General features: G+C 45.7%; 1 protein-coding gene across 1 annotated transcript in view; it reads right to left on the bottom strand.

The window, feature by feature from the left end:
- Positions 1–14,047, bottom strand: part of ank2b (ankyrin 2b, neuronal) — a gene marked incomplete at its 5' end in the record, with an annotated part of 90,251 nt that overhangs the window by 58,940 nt on the left and 17,264 nt on the right. The window contains 11 exons of the mRNA XM_080023235.1: positions 394–591; positions 1,257–1,355; positions 1,690–1,788; positions 3,042–3,140; positions 4,233–4,430; positions 4,531–4,629; positions 6,742–6,840; positions 7,236–7,334; positions 8,813–8,821; positions 11,296–11,319; positions 13,555–13,740. Of these exons, the coding sequence (XP_079879361.1) occupies positions 394–591; positions 1,257–1,355; positions 1,690–1,788; positions 3,042–3,140; positions 4,233–4,430; positions 4,531–4,629; positions 6,742–6,840; positions 7,236–7,334; positions 8,813–8,821; positions 11,296–11,319; positions 13,555–13,740 (1,209 nt within the window). The remainder of the gene's footprint in view (positions 1–393; positions 592–1,256; positions 1,356–1,689; positions 1,789–3,041; positions 3,141–4,232; positions 4,431–4,530; positions 4,630–6,741; positions 6,841–7,235; positions 7,335–8,812; positions 8,822–11,295; positions 11,320–13,554; positions 13,741–14,047) is intronic.

Raw genomic sequence — 14,047 nt, 5'->3', positions numbered from 1 at the left:
TTGGTTTTTGTTTCTTTGTGAACTGAACTTTACAACCATGCTGTTAATTTACAAAACAAACCACCAAACCCCACTGAGCTGCTTGCGTAAATCATTTTGTCTCAAAGTGTCTAAAGAGTCAAAAAGTAATTTGTAGACTTGGAATTTCACATCTGACTCGTGCTGCGGATCAATTTTGGCCAACATGCCAGAAATAAAACTGAAAAAACGCTCAAGTCCCATTGCTTCCAAAGCATTTACCCCTTGTGCCACCTCGCGCCACATGCCGCGACCTCGCGCCCGGTGACGCCATTTGCGTCACGTGCTCCCTTGCACTTGGGGCAAGTATAAACCTAGCTTCACTCTCTGTCACCAGGGTGAAAACCCAGATTATTTGGGGTTAGTCTTTCTCACCTTGGTCGCCAGCGAGTGGGAAGCCCCAGCCTCCAGCAGCACCGAGGCCGTCTCCACCTGGCCCTCCCTGGCCGAGATGTGCAGCGGCGTGTAGCCGTTGGCGGTGGAGGCGTCCGGGTGGGCCATGTGCTGCAGCAGCAGCTGCACGATCTCCGTCTTCCCCAGGCGCGACGCGATGTGGAGCGGAGTCTGGTCCTCCTGAGGCGGCGGATGAATTAGTCGTTATTACACTGACACGCATTGCTTTACCCACATGATTATGTATTTGTGGTTTAGTTGGCATGGCGAGGGTGCCCTCCGAAGGGGAGGAGGAGGTGGCGACCACAAATGCGTTGAAACAAATGCTGTGCTCTTGACATTCCACAAGCGTGTTAATATTTCAGATTTACTCCCGAGTTTCCTTCTTGTATGAAAGGAAAAATCTTAACATCCACTCCGTAAAATCCAGGAGCAGTCCTGCTGAGATCTCCCCAGATTGCCAGCGTCTCTCGCGGCACTCCTTTTTGCACTGGGCCCCCTAAATGGCCAGGGCCCCTGGGCGCCCGCCCGATGCAATGGATAATACATGGAAAATCCAGTCCTGGATAAGATACGTTTTGTGTGTGTGTGTGTGTGTGTGTGTGTGTGTGTGTGTGTGTTCAAGTTCAAGAGATTATTTTTCACATACATATACATACGGTCATACATATATGCAGTGAAATGTCATGACACCCGGTGATTACGCACAATAAGCTCTATAAGCTCCAAAAATACAAAAAAAATACCAAAACATGTGTAATCGACACAAGGTGTGTGTGTGTGTGTGTGTGTGTGTGTGTGTGTGTGTGTGTGTGTGTGTGTGTGTGTGTGTGTACAGTCTGTACCCGAGCCCTGGCGTCCACCATGGCTCCGTTCCTCAGAAGACACCGGACCACCTCCACCTGGCCCGCTCTGGCCGCCATGTGCAGCGCCGTCTCCCCCCGCTGGGCGGAACACACAGCGTTATGAAAGCGCTGGATGACGTAGACTTTAGCATTAATTGAGGTTAATGCTACTTGAGGGTACGCATTAGGCTGATGACATTCCAACCGTAAAATGTACGCCCAGAGATCCAGTGTAGCGTGGCTCATTTGATCACTCACATTCATTGAGCACAAACATACGCATAGCAACCAAGTACATGAGCTGGTGGGACACTTTTCTCCAAAAAGAGAATTAAAGGAGGAAAGATTTCTGAACGGATGAGAGCTTGTCAACAAGTCAAGTCAACAAATAACACAAAACATATCTCTCTCTCTCTCTCTCTCCGTCACTTACGATGTTGCTGACGTCGGGCGAGGCTCCGTTCTGCAGCAGCAGCAGAACGATGTTGAGGTGACCCATGAAGGCGGCCACATGGATGGGGGTGAGGCCCGACTGGGGGGAGAGAAAGAGAGCGAGAGAGGGAGAGTAAAAGTGAAATAGAATCTTTGTCCTGGCATTCATTAGCTAGGAGTGTTGTTCTCGCTTTTTTTTTTTTTGCTTTTTATTCAAGAATTCAGTCGGGTAGGTCATACAAAGACAGCAATAATAGAGGGTGGACCAGGATATACAGTATATCCATTAAATATCCATTTATAGAAATGATAGAACTCTTTAGGAAAGGCTATGTTTATCCACACAAGCTGCAGTTAAAAGGGTGTAAAAGTTCAGAGGATGTACTGCAATGCTTTTCTGTCCAGGGGATCATAACATGGAGGGTATTCACAGGTCTCTTTCTGGCTGGGGTTTAAATAAACCACTTGGATTGCACGAGGAAACGGTTTTCATGTTAATTCATGTTCTGGCCAACAGAACGACCAATTTCATTGTCCAAAAGAATACCGGCGGGACCCTGTACTCCAGGCGAGCCAGGTGTCAGGGTCGAAAGGCGTTTTTTCATTTTTATTATTATTTCCGTCATATTTCTCCCTTTTCAGACCAAATCCGGTTATTTGTGATATTCACTGAAACCATGGAAATGCGGCTCCTCATCGACCTTGATTGTTCCATTTGAGGTTTCACATGTTTGGAATTGACAATGAACCTACGTACATGAATACAACATACATCAATTGTTTGGAAAATGTGATTTGGGGTCAAGGCCCAAACAGTAAAAGTTTGACATTGCGTTACGTTTCTTGTTTTTGACAGGTTTGCGATACATATAATGACGCCGAATTCAGGCTGGACGATGGTGGCCCGATTTTCCAGTCACAGTTTTTTGCAGACAGAAGCCCCAGATCAGAGTCAAATCAGCGCTCGGCCAAGAGATGCGAAATATCTGGACTTGACGAGCTCCAGCCAATGACAGTGTAAGACACGCGGCGAGGGAACCCAGGGTGCGGGGGAGTAATATAGAAGCGTATTTGTATTCGTATTTTTATTGTACTCCATTATTTCGGGCTAATGTCCTTTGTTTTTGTTTTTTTAAATGAGCAGAGACGCAATTATAACAGCAAACCGTTTTCCATTATAAAGCTCCATTCATTTTTTTTTTGCATTACTTTTTTGCAAAGTCAAAAGTAGTCAAAGATACCCAAGTCTGTAGTGTAGTGTACAACGTCAGGATGCTGAAATGCCATTAACTAGACGTCTGTGAGCGGCGTCCAATTGCTACGGCGACGTCGTCGCAACAAAGCCGGTCGTACCTCTGTGATGGCCTGGATGGAGGCTCCGTACTTGACCAGAAGCTCCATCACCTTCACCCTGTTCTTCTTGCACGCGATGTGCAGCGGGGTGAAGCCGTTCTGCGACGGGGGATGAATAAAATCTTCAGCGTGTGTCAACAAACAAACAATGTCAACAAATGTGAACAAGGTCACCAAAAGGTTACCATACTTTCAAACTTTCCATTTTTACAAAAAATCTCCATGTGCAGCCGAGAACAATGGAACTAACAATTAAAGGCCTTTTTGGACGGAAAAGGTTATATCAGTTTTCTTTTAGTATCTTTTCAACTACTAGTGCTAGTACTAATACTAGTACTGGAAACCTTTTACTATTTGCTGGTAAATAGATTTTGTGTAAAAAGCACAGCGTTTTTAAAACTGTTCGCACATCATGCTTCCTCAGCTTTTAAAGGTAGATTTTTAAGTTAAGGCTATACTGCAAATAATTGCTGGACGAGTAAAGAATCCAGTGGATTTATGTATCTAATTACAAATACGGCCATGTGGGTTGTATCCAGTAAGAGTTGAAAAAAAGAAAAAAAAATTGTTTCCACCCCTGTACACACAGTGGAGGTACAGATTTTTATTGTAATTTTATTCAAAATAGCACAACTTGCTATTTCTGTGAAATATGACTTGTTGATACAGAGCTAAATTATTTATTGTTAATGTATTTTAGGTTTATTGTACAGTATTTATTGTTATATTTTTCAGTTTTTTATATAATTCATTGTTTTCATTTCAATGTTTTGTACATTTTTCAGTTTATTTTTCATTTTGTTTTTATTTACCATTATTTTTTGACCATATGCAAGACCATTGCATATTGCCAACTTTTTATTGTTCATTGTTTATTTTTTGTTTTATGTTTCTGGTTTATTGATAGGTTTATGGTTATTGTTAATTGTACATTTTTAGGCTTTCTATTTCTTAGCCTCTTCGTAGGTTTAGGCATCTTGCCACTTTTTTATTTATTTATTTTATATATATATATATATATATATATATATATATATATATATATATATATATATATATATATATATATATATTTAATTTTTTTCATTTATTACAATTACTTATACTATTTTTTTATGTATGCTGCTGTGAGGCTGCAAAACAAAAGTATAAATTTGTGTATCTAATGCGTGCGTTGGATTGAAGCAGTACCAGTGCCCTGGCGTTGGGGTTGGCCCTCTTGTCCAGCAGCAGCTTGGTGACCCGGTAATGGCCGCAGTGGGCAGCCACGTGAAGCGCCGTCAGGTAGTCCAGGGTGACGTCGTCGACGGGCGCCTTGTGCTGCAGCAGGTGCTTGACACACTCCACGTGGTCGCCCTGGGCGGCCATGTGCAGGGGGGACAGGCCGTTCTGGTAAAGGAGGGGGGAGAGCGGAGGTCAGGGACCCGAATTCAGTTTGGGTTGAGGGGAAGGAGCGACAGCGAGACGGACAAGGCGGAAAGACAGGCACCTTGGTGCGGGCCAACATGGGCGCTCCTCGCTCCAGCAGCAGCTCCACGGCGGGGTCGTGTCCGCTCCGGGCCGCACAGTGCAGCGGGGTCAGGCCATCCTGGAGGGCGTCCAAACGCAAAAAGGTATTTAAGTTCAGTCATTTCCAGTCAGCTGGCTCGGCTGCGCTCAGGAAACCTCTACTAGCTCAGTCAAACTAGCTGGTCAACAACCTATTGCAAGTGGGCCGCCAAATCATGGGAAAACACATCTATTTTATTGGGGGGAAAAAAATTATATATATATATATATATATATATATATATATATATATTAATTACAAAAACGTTTTCAAATGTAAAAAACAATAATAATTTCATGGTAGTTTTCTTTAAAACTTTCAAAAATGCATCATTACTGATAGATAGGAACTTATGTTAGGGCGTACTACGTCCAAGCGGGACCACGATCGACGTGCACCTGTACATTTTTGAACTTGCGGTGATAATCAGAATGGATGGTTGGCTAGCCTCAGGCACACTGAAAAGGAAAGGCGGACAGGCGGGACGGTCCCGCCTGTCAAACAAAAAAGAAAGGTTCGGATAAAGTACAGCGCTGAATATTTATCGTTGGGATTTTTTTTTGGGCGGGCACGTAAGACGAACCGTTACCGCTGTGCGTGGTGTGTTCCGAGATTTTATCAAACGAAGCTCTGAAGCCGTGGCAACTGCGCCGTCACCTCGAGACAAAACACCACCAGGACATGTCCAAGCCGCTTGATATTTCGATTATAAACTCAAAGAGTACGAGGGAAAGAAGAAAGTCATGGAAACGTCACGTACCGAGAACGCAAATCCCCGTCTGTCCAACAGAGCTGTGCGAATTCCGACGCCTTTCCCGACGACGTATCTCTGTGAGATTGGCTTTTCGGCACTTGTGGCATTGAAGACGAAATGCAGGAATAAACTGAATGTTGACCCAGATCTTCACCTGAGACTTGTCGTCCCTTCAGCCAGACGTCAAGCATTTGGTGCCTTCTCATGAGGTGAGTCCATATTAATGTGCTCCTGTTATTGCTAGTTTTACGCTACGCGAAAGTTCCGTGCATTATCGCTTACACATGGTCTTGCTGTAATGTGTAAAAAAAAAAAAAATGCAACAGTCACGGTACGTGTCAGAGTGGATATACCCTAGATTCAACTACCAGAACAGATGCTACAGATGTCAGCTCATTAGATTGCCCTATTGGCAAGCGCTAACTGTGAATTTTAATCGCCAACTGCCATCACATACACTACATGAATGTCCTGTCCTGAACCTACCTAGGGGCTTAAGTGAAAAGCTGCCCTGATGTTGATGTTGGGTGGATACTGTGGATATATTAGCCACATAGTATTTATGGATCGCTAATAACAGCCATTTACTGTTTTGGCCAGCACTGTGCTGGCACAGGGGGCACCGCTAACACAGCAGCAGACGTCAAAATGTCTGGTGCTGAAGTTTTAATCCACTGTCCCACCATGACCCCAGGCTAAGCTGAGGACAACAACTGGCTGACATTTTGAGCCTGATGTCAGCTGGGATCGAGGTAGCAAACTGTACGTTAGAGGACCTTTGGGCTTACTGTGGTGAGATGTTACAAGGTAATAATGAGCCAACGCAATGCCCATCCTAAAACAAACGCGGCAATGGTTTAGGATTCCATCAACATCCGGTGAAGGGCTCAGAGAAGAAAACAGGTTGACCAACATCTCAATCTCATACTCGGTACGCCGGTACTCGGTCCCAGGCAGACATAAGTGACACGCGGGGCAAGACAGGACAGAATGTTGTGACATGTCCTGGCGAGGGCTGATGACACCTCGACTTGGATACTGGATCTCTGAATCTGAATCTCAACGAGTCCCCCATTGCAGGTCGTTCAATCGACCGCCTGGACATGAGGTAGATGAACACAAAAGGGGTTTGGGGGGAGGTTAGAGATAGGGATTGGCCTCTGTTGAGGATTTGTTGGCACTGTCAATTTTTTAAGCTGATTGGAAAGCCAGCAGTCGAGGGTGCAGAGGGGGGCTGGGAATGTGTAAACTAATTGGGTATCTGTCAGGCCCACGGGAATGCGCCAGGATGGGCTGGAGCGCTGCAGTTCCCAGCACTGTTTCACAGGCACATTGGGGAAGTGCAGAAATACGGACCCACGTACAAAAAAAAACGTCACGTCACGTGGAGTACTCACCCTTGTCTTTGCGTCGATTTGGGAGCCCCGGTCGAGCAGCAATTGCACCATGTTGGTGTTACCACGCTTGGAGGCCACATGCAGCGGCGTAATCCCATTCTGTGAAAGGCGGTCAAAATGATTTTGATATTCGATGAAGTGAAACCAAAGCTACTCGGCACACAACAATATTTGTCAGGATACTAGAACCGGATACAGGCCAGTACGCTGGTCAATATAGTTGATGCCGTTCATAGTGTCGCAGCCGAGATTTTAAATAATAGGCCGACCGGCTCTAAGCCTGGCTGGAGGACTTTTAAATAACTTAAATGACTTAGACTGTAGACACGGTAATAGCTTAGTAAACTTCATAAAAATTCAGATCTACTCATCCATAGCTCTAAGTGCGTATTATGGTTTATATATGTATTCATCTGGGACCACAAGCATTATCATGCTTAACAGTTAACTTTGAGATATTATACAGTATTGTATGTGCGTGTGTGGTACCCTACCCTTGCAGTAAAGTCCACGGCCGCCCCGCGGTTCAGCAACAGTGTGGCTACGTTAACATTCCCATAGTGGGCGGCGATGTGCAGGGGTGTGAATCCACTCTGGGAGACAGAAAGGAGAGAGCAAGAGCGCGCACGAGAGAGAGAGAGAGAGAGAGAGAGAGAGAGAGAGAGAGAGAGAGAGAGAGAGAGAGAGAGAGAGAGAGAGAGAGAGGGGAAAGGGGGAACAAGAGTTGTCAGGAAACAGCCCTTCCTTAACTTCCTTGGAATTTTAACATTGCCCCGAGTTAATAGATTTCTCCTTCTATCCCTGCATGCACCGGTCGCATCGAGCATCACAGACAAACACGAAGCAAAACGAAAACAAAAAGCAAACTTTTGAACGAAAACAGCATTCTGAAAATCAAAACCAAACTGAAAAGGAAACTATTTTCCCCAATTTGAGGGCAAGCCCACACACCCCGCATACATCCCCCGCAACCAAAACACACAAAAACACATGAAAGAAGCATGCAAGTTTTAAGGGAACCCAATGAAAAAGTTGTAATAAAAGTTGCTAATTAGGAAACAAACTTAGCGGATAGGGAGGCTATTTTTCAAAGGGGCCTTATTAAAAAGTTGGTTCCCATCAGTTACGTATAAGTGTTTGTGGCACAACCTCGCTCAACGTCTTCCTAAAGAGAAGCGTACCGCTCTGCCGCAGCTTCCCACAGTGCTTACATGCAGTCCAAAGGGGCAAACGTTTAAACATTCAAATTATTTAAATCCCCTTTTCAAAAAAAAAAAAAAAAAAAAAAAAAAAACGCGAAACTCCCATTACAGTCAGGCGTTTCGTCGAGCGTCTTCTGAACCTGTTTTGAATAATGGCCATATCATCTTCGATTTGGCAAATGGCGCCGTACATCCAGAGTGGACGGTTGGCTACAGCAGGTTGCCAGTAGGAAGCGGCGCAACTTCCTGTTTTCTAGTCTATTACGGTGGTGTGGATGTAGCCCAAAGGAGCTGATTGGCAGATGTGCCAGCCCTGAAAAATCGGATAAATGCACGGATATAAAGACTGTACGTCAGCATTGGGAGCTTACGGTTTTCCAAAAAGGCTTGAACATCTACTCCATTTGGACTCCATTCAAGCACAGTGAGAGCTGCAGTGGTAAGTCTCTCAATAGTAGAGGGTTGTGCAATGAACAGTTATAAATGACAGCAACCGATAACTTAATTAAAAAAAATAAAAATAAAAAATGGGTAACCGATCCTTTAAAAGGAAAATCAACAGAAGCGGAAATGAATAGACGTACAGTACACACAGGGTGCTATCAAGATCGACGACAAACAAGGACAGACAACACTAGCTACCAATCCATCTACCGAACAGGGAAAAAGAAAATAAAACAGTACATGTACAACAGTGAACCCAAAATAATAACCAGAACTATACGTTTTGGACCGACACCAAAGTGCACTATGTAAACTGTACGTCTCTCAAGTTCATTCATGTTCAAAAGAAAAAAAACGATAATAGGAAATACTGAGGAAATTAGAGATTAGAGGTTGAAAGTGAAAGTGTGAAATTCTTGCCTTACCTTGCCATTCTGAAAGTCATGGTCCGATTTAATGTGAAAACATTGTTTACAAAGGTGTGAAGAATACAGTGACTAACGTGATGTTTTGTTTTTATAGAAAGGAAAAGAGAAGCCTTACACAGTTAAAAGCTTTGAATGGTGCAAATCAACGTAGCTTTGGATGCAACATGCTAACCAATGCCTGGTTTCGAAAGCCAGGTCATTATTATTATTATTATTATTATTATTATTATTAATCTCCATGCGAATATTCTTAAATATGTTTGGGATTGAGGTTTCGAATGCCAAGCATGCTAACACCCAGTAAATTAGGAATTCTCTCATGTTAATGCAACACACTTTCTTTCCTTTTGTTCTCAGAAGCTATAGTTCATAGCGCATCTCTACATATCATGCAGCACAGCAACAGACGAATAACAACAAACAGTAAGATGTTTCCAGCGCAACATCGAGCGATTCACATGATCAGAACTGGTTTATAAAAAAAAAAACAAACAACAAACAAACAAAAAAAAACGGATGGGACACAGATCTCAATCGGATGCGGCGCGGAGCATTATTGGCGACTGGAGATGCACATTTCTCCGGGGGAAAGGGCGTGGGGGTTGCCGAGAGCAACAACCGCTCAATGTGACTGCGTCCGAAGCGGCGAATCAACAGGGAGATAGATATGCAGCTGTAGGAAGCGTGTGGTCATTTGAATGGTGAACCAAGGGAGATTATTCCTGATAAAATAATAATGATTATAATAATAACAGCAGCAACAACAATATTATTATTATTATTAATAATAATAATGATTACCATTTTTATTATTATTATTATTATTATATTGGGCAGAAATATGCGCCACCAGGAACTGAATTCGAGTCACATCATTTGACTTTGTATTGTTTATCATTTATAACTGCATGGAAAAACCGAATCCGAATGTTTGCCTCATTTCAAACCGAGCTTATTCGCTCGGGACTGAATCCCCATCCGCCCTGAACGCGAACGTAACGTTGCAAAAGTGAAAATTGCGCCGGGCGCCGACTCCGCTCCCCCGGTTCAGCGTCAGTCGACTGGAGACGCACATCCGCGGCGAAAGCGGCCCAGGTCGAACGGCCACGAGCTGGGAGGTTGTGAAAGGACGACGCATTGGCTTCAGGTCCGTAAGAAAAAAAAACAACAACAACAACAAAATAAAACCCTAACCCCAGCTTTAAGAAAAGCGCCGCAGAGACGCACCGCACTGCCCCACACGCCTAAGGTGGAACAGCGACGTCTCTGATTGGTGGCGCTCGGCGTTACCGTGGAACTGCTTACCGCAGTCAATGCCGGCGAGTGACTTACTGACGCCCCAGAACTCTACACTAGAAGTATCACTGTAAACACGATCATAATAATAACAATAATAACAATAATAACAAAGTGAAACGTTGAATTCAAGGAGAGGCGCTCTAAACTAGCGTTCGGTTGGACGCCGTGAGGAAGGAATCCTCCACAACGGTTCATGGGCTGAGTAGTTCACGTCACTCTTTAAATAACTATGTACAGCGTTGTACCTTCCGCCGAGGTCTCGGGGTTAAGGGAGATCCACTTCCGGGGGACGGAGCCGCTCCAACCGCGTGTGAGTCTCGCAACGCGCCTGCGAACTGAGTTGGAATTTGCGGGACCCGTTTGACTCGTCTGTGAGCGTCCAGTGCAGCGCCAGAGCAAATGAATCCAGTGTCATAGTAAATCATATTCATATTTCCAGTGATGCCCCATTCAAATTCAGTTTTTTCAAATGCAATTTTCCAAGTTGAGCAATTCAAATTCAGATACGAATGATGCAAATTCAGTTTCCAGCCGCACATATTCTCCCCCACGTGATTATTTATTATGAATGATCATATTTGCGTTATTGTCATTATCGTAATGTTGACAATAGGTCGGAATGAAGTGCAAGGGCAACGTACGTAAATGCAATATCTCTCGGCAATCCCACAATGACCGGAGGGGGAAATATTCTGAATGTTGTGACAAAACGAAAGTCATGTTCTGTGCTTGTGAAAATGAATGAACCAACAAACAATCACGGAACCACAAATAAATCGATTAAAAATTCACACGGAGGCACGGCAAACACGTCAAATGAAGGACAAAACGAAAAAAAAAAAAAAGTGATCAAAATGAACGGATAAAAAAAAAACAAAGAAAAAAACAGCTGAACATTCTCGTCGGTTGTGCACGTTGGCCCGACACAGCAAAATAAAATAAATAAATGACCAAAAACACCACAAGGCTGAGCTGCAGAATGAACCGGCGCGGCGTGACGGGACGTGTCCATGGGAGGAAGTGGGATTGACAGTGAGGGATGCCAAACAAACCAAAACCAACAAACAAAAAATGACTACAGCGAGACCGTGTGTGTGTGTGTGTGTGTGTGTGTGTGTGAGAGAGAGAGTGTGTGTGAGTGTGGTGGCGGGAGGTGAGAGGAGGCGTGTGAGTTTGTATACCTCTGTAGTCCTATTGACCATCATCTGAAGCAGCAGGGGTCGAGGGGGAGTGGACGGGAGAGGGGAAACATCGGTTCAGTTAGGCTACCATTTGCCACACACACACACACACACACACACACACACACACTAAGAACTCCCGACTGTACCTGTACGGACGCTGGCGTGACCCTCCTGCCGCAACAGGATGTTATTGCATCTGCTGCGGCCAGGGGGCAGTATTGTCCCCCAACTTTAAACATTTACTACCAGAGACGCTTCAGCCGTTAAAATGCGACGCGGGTGTCAAAGAATATCATTGAAACTCCGCTCCGGACGTTCTCCCGCGTGCTCCGCCCTCTAGTAAATGATGTTGGTGAAAGCCAGTTATCACCAGGTTCATGTTCATGTCATAAGAATCAAGGGTCATATCAGCCAGCAAGCGAAGTGTAAGCAAACACTCTCAAGCCTGTGTTCAGAGTTGCCAGGTCTGCAGTTTTCCTGCGGAATTGGGCTACTTTTTAATTGTTGAAGCGGGTTGGGTTTTTTTTTTTTTTTGTTCACAGGTTGGGGGCAGCTGGGTTTGTCTTTGAGACCTGGCAACCCTGCCCGTGTGACAGCAAGTCTAGTAGCATTGCTACTGAACAAGCACAGGCACGTCCCAGAGAGCCACAACTAGAGCCGCGCGTTGGAGAGCGACGACCGCAGCGGCGACCTCCTCCAGCAGTGATGCTGCTGCACCTGCACCTGCACCTGCAGCTGCACCCGCTACATCTGATGGAGATGAACAGCCCTGGCCGTTATGACAAATGTTTTCTTATGTCAGAGTGAAAGATGCATCTTACTGAATAAAGTGCCTCTTACACTTGGAAAAAATACAGAAATAGTGGCAACCAGAATAAAATCAGAGCAAAAACGAAAACTAAGCTCATGGCAAATTTTTCTCCATAGTATTTACTTTCACTTTTGATACTTAAGTACATTTGATATCAGCTACTTTACGACTTTAACACAAGTAGTATTCTAATGAGTGACTTCCACTTCTACCGGAGTAGTTTTTTGAGTAAGATATCTCTATTTGTACTCAAGTGTGGCTTTGATTTGGAACAGAACAGATCCACCTCGCTGCCGCTGGGCCGCGCTCCAGATGTAATCTCGGAGCTGCGCCTGTGAATTTCTATTTGCGTGTGCATTGCGGTTTGTGTGCGCCGCCGTTTATAGCCGCTCCACCGGGTCGTCTCTTATGAGTCACGATGAGGAGCGGCATCGGCATCGCCGTGCGCGCCCTGCGTACGCCGGGCGGCGGCTGCCCTGGAGCCAAACGCTTGCCCCCGTTTCTCCAATCTCGAAATCACGACTGATTCGGAACCGTTTTCCAAGCGCCGAACACACACTTTTCAGAATGACAAACGATCGCATTGCAATCCCCCCGGTTAGCACCGCAGGTGACAGATACAACCTGCCAACAGTGGGACACTCCACGCAGTGAGGACAGTGCTACACCCAAGAGACGGTGGAGAGGGAGGAAAGGTGCCCTGACGGGGGTGACGGAGGCAGTTACAGAAAAGGAGAAAGTGAGGGAGAGACAAAGAGAGAGAGAGTTATCGGCAGGACCGAATGTTGCGGGTGCACTTAACACTAAAAGGCCATCTCCAGAAGTTTTGGCATTTTGTCGGTGGTTTCAGTGAAGTTTGAGTTTGAAAGTTATCGCTCACGGTACGATCGATTATTATTTTAATAGTTATTATCCGAGCCGGCGTGCCCGCTCACCGCAAAATGAAAACATTTGCTTCATCGCCTGAGCGAGAACGGTCCCACAGCATTTTGCAGTATTGGTGAGACTCTGCTTTGCTTTATCACCAGTTGCCTCAGTGGTGCTAATAGGTGACATTCGATTACTAACCACAACCCCATTTTTCCATTTTGGAGAAAGGGGAGGCAGGAAGTGAAATCGGCTGGAGGAGCTCTTTGATGGGAGACAGAAAGAGCGAGAGAAAAAGAGAGATGGAATATATACACACAAATGGATCCACAACACCAGAACCCCAGGAACTCTGATATGCCGGGACATCGTTCAGGAGCCCCCAGTGCCTTCCACCGCCATCGCCTCGTCCGGAGAAAGCCCGACACCGACTTGACTCGCCTCTTATTAAAAAAGGGGAGTCTTCACGGACGCAACGTGGTCGCGCCCACACGCATTGGAAAAAGACGTCAGAAGCTCGCGCATCAACGCAGGACACGGACCAGACCCCGCCCGCCCCCGCCACGCGGCGGCGTTACCTTGGACTGCACGTCGGCGTTGTGGTCGTTCTGGAGGAGCAGGGCGGCCGACTTGGTGTCGTCCTTGCGCGCCGCGATGTGAAGGGCGGGCAGGCGGACCTTGCCCTTGGTGTCGTTCTCCAGCAGGATGGAGACCACCTGGTTGTGGCCTTGCTGCAGGGCGATGGCCAGCGGGGTGAAGCCGTCCTGGGGTCGCGGAGAGAGCGCCGGGGAACGGAGGTTCAGGGGTGGTCGGGAAGGAAAGTTGGTCACGTGGGGTGGTGCATCCTTTCAGACGCAACACAGTATCCACAGTAGCAGCAAGCCTAAAGTCCACCGAGGCCTTGAGGGCATTTTTTTGCATTGGTGAGAATCTGCTTTGTATATACAGTGTTACCATGGTGTTGCGTAATTGCGATCAATGACTAAGCACACCTCGATGTTCTCTTTGGGAAAAAACAGCAAGAGTAATCGAAGAACACGTCAACGTTTTTTTTTCTCTCTAGCTTTAACT

Source organism: Zeus faber (assembly GCF_960531495.2).
Source record: "Zeus faber genome assembly, chromosome: 22".
In the NCBI taxonomy this organism is placed as follows: Eukaryota; Metazoa; Chordata; class Actinopteri; order Zeiformes; family Zeidae; genus Zeus; species Zeus faber.
This window is presented reverse-complemented; position numbering and strand designations above follow the sequence as displayed.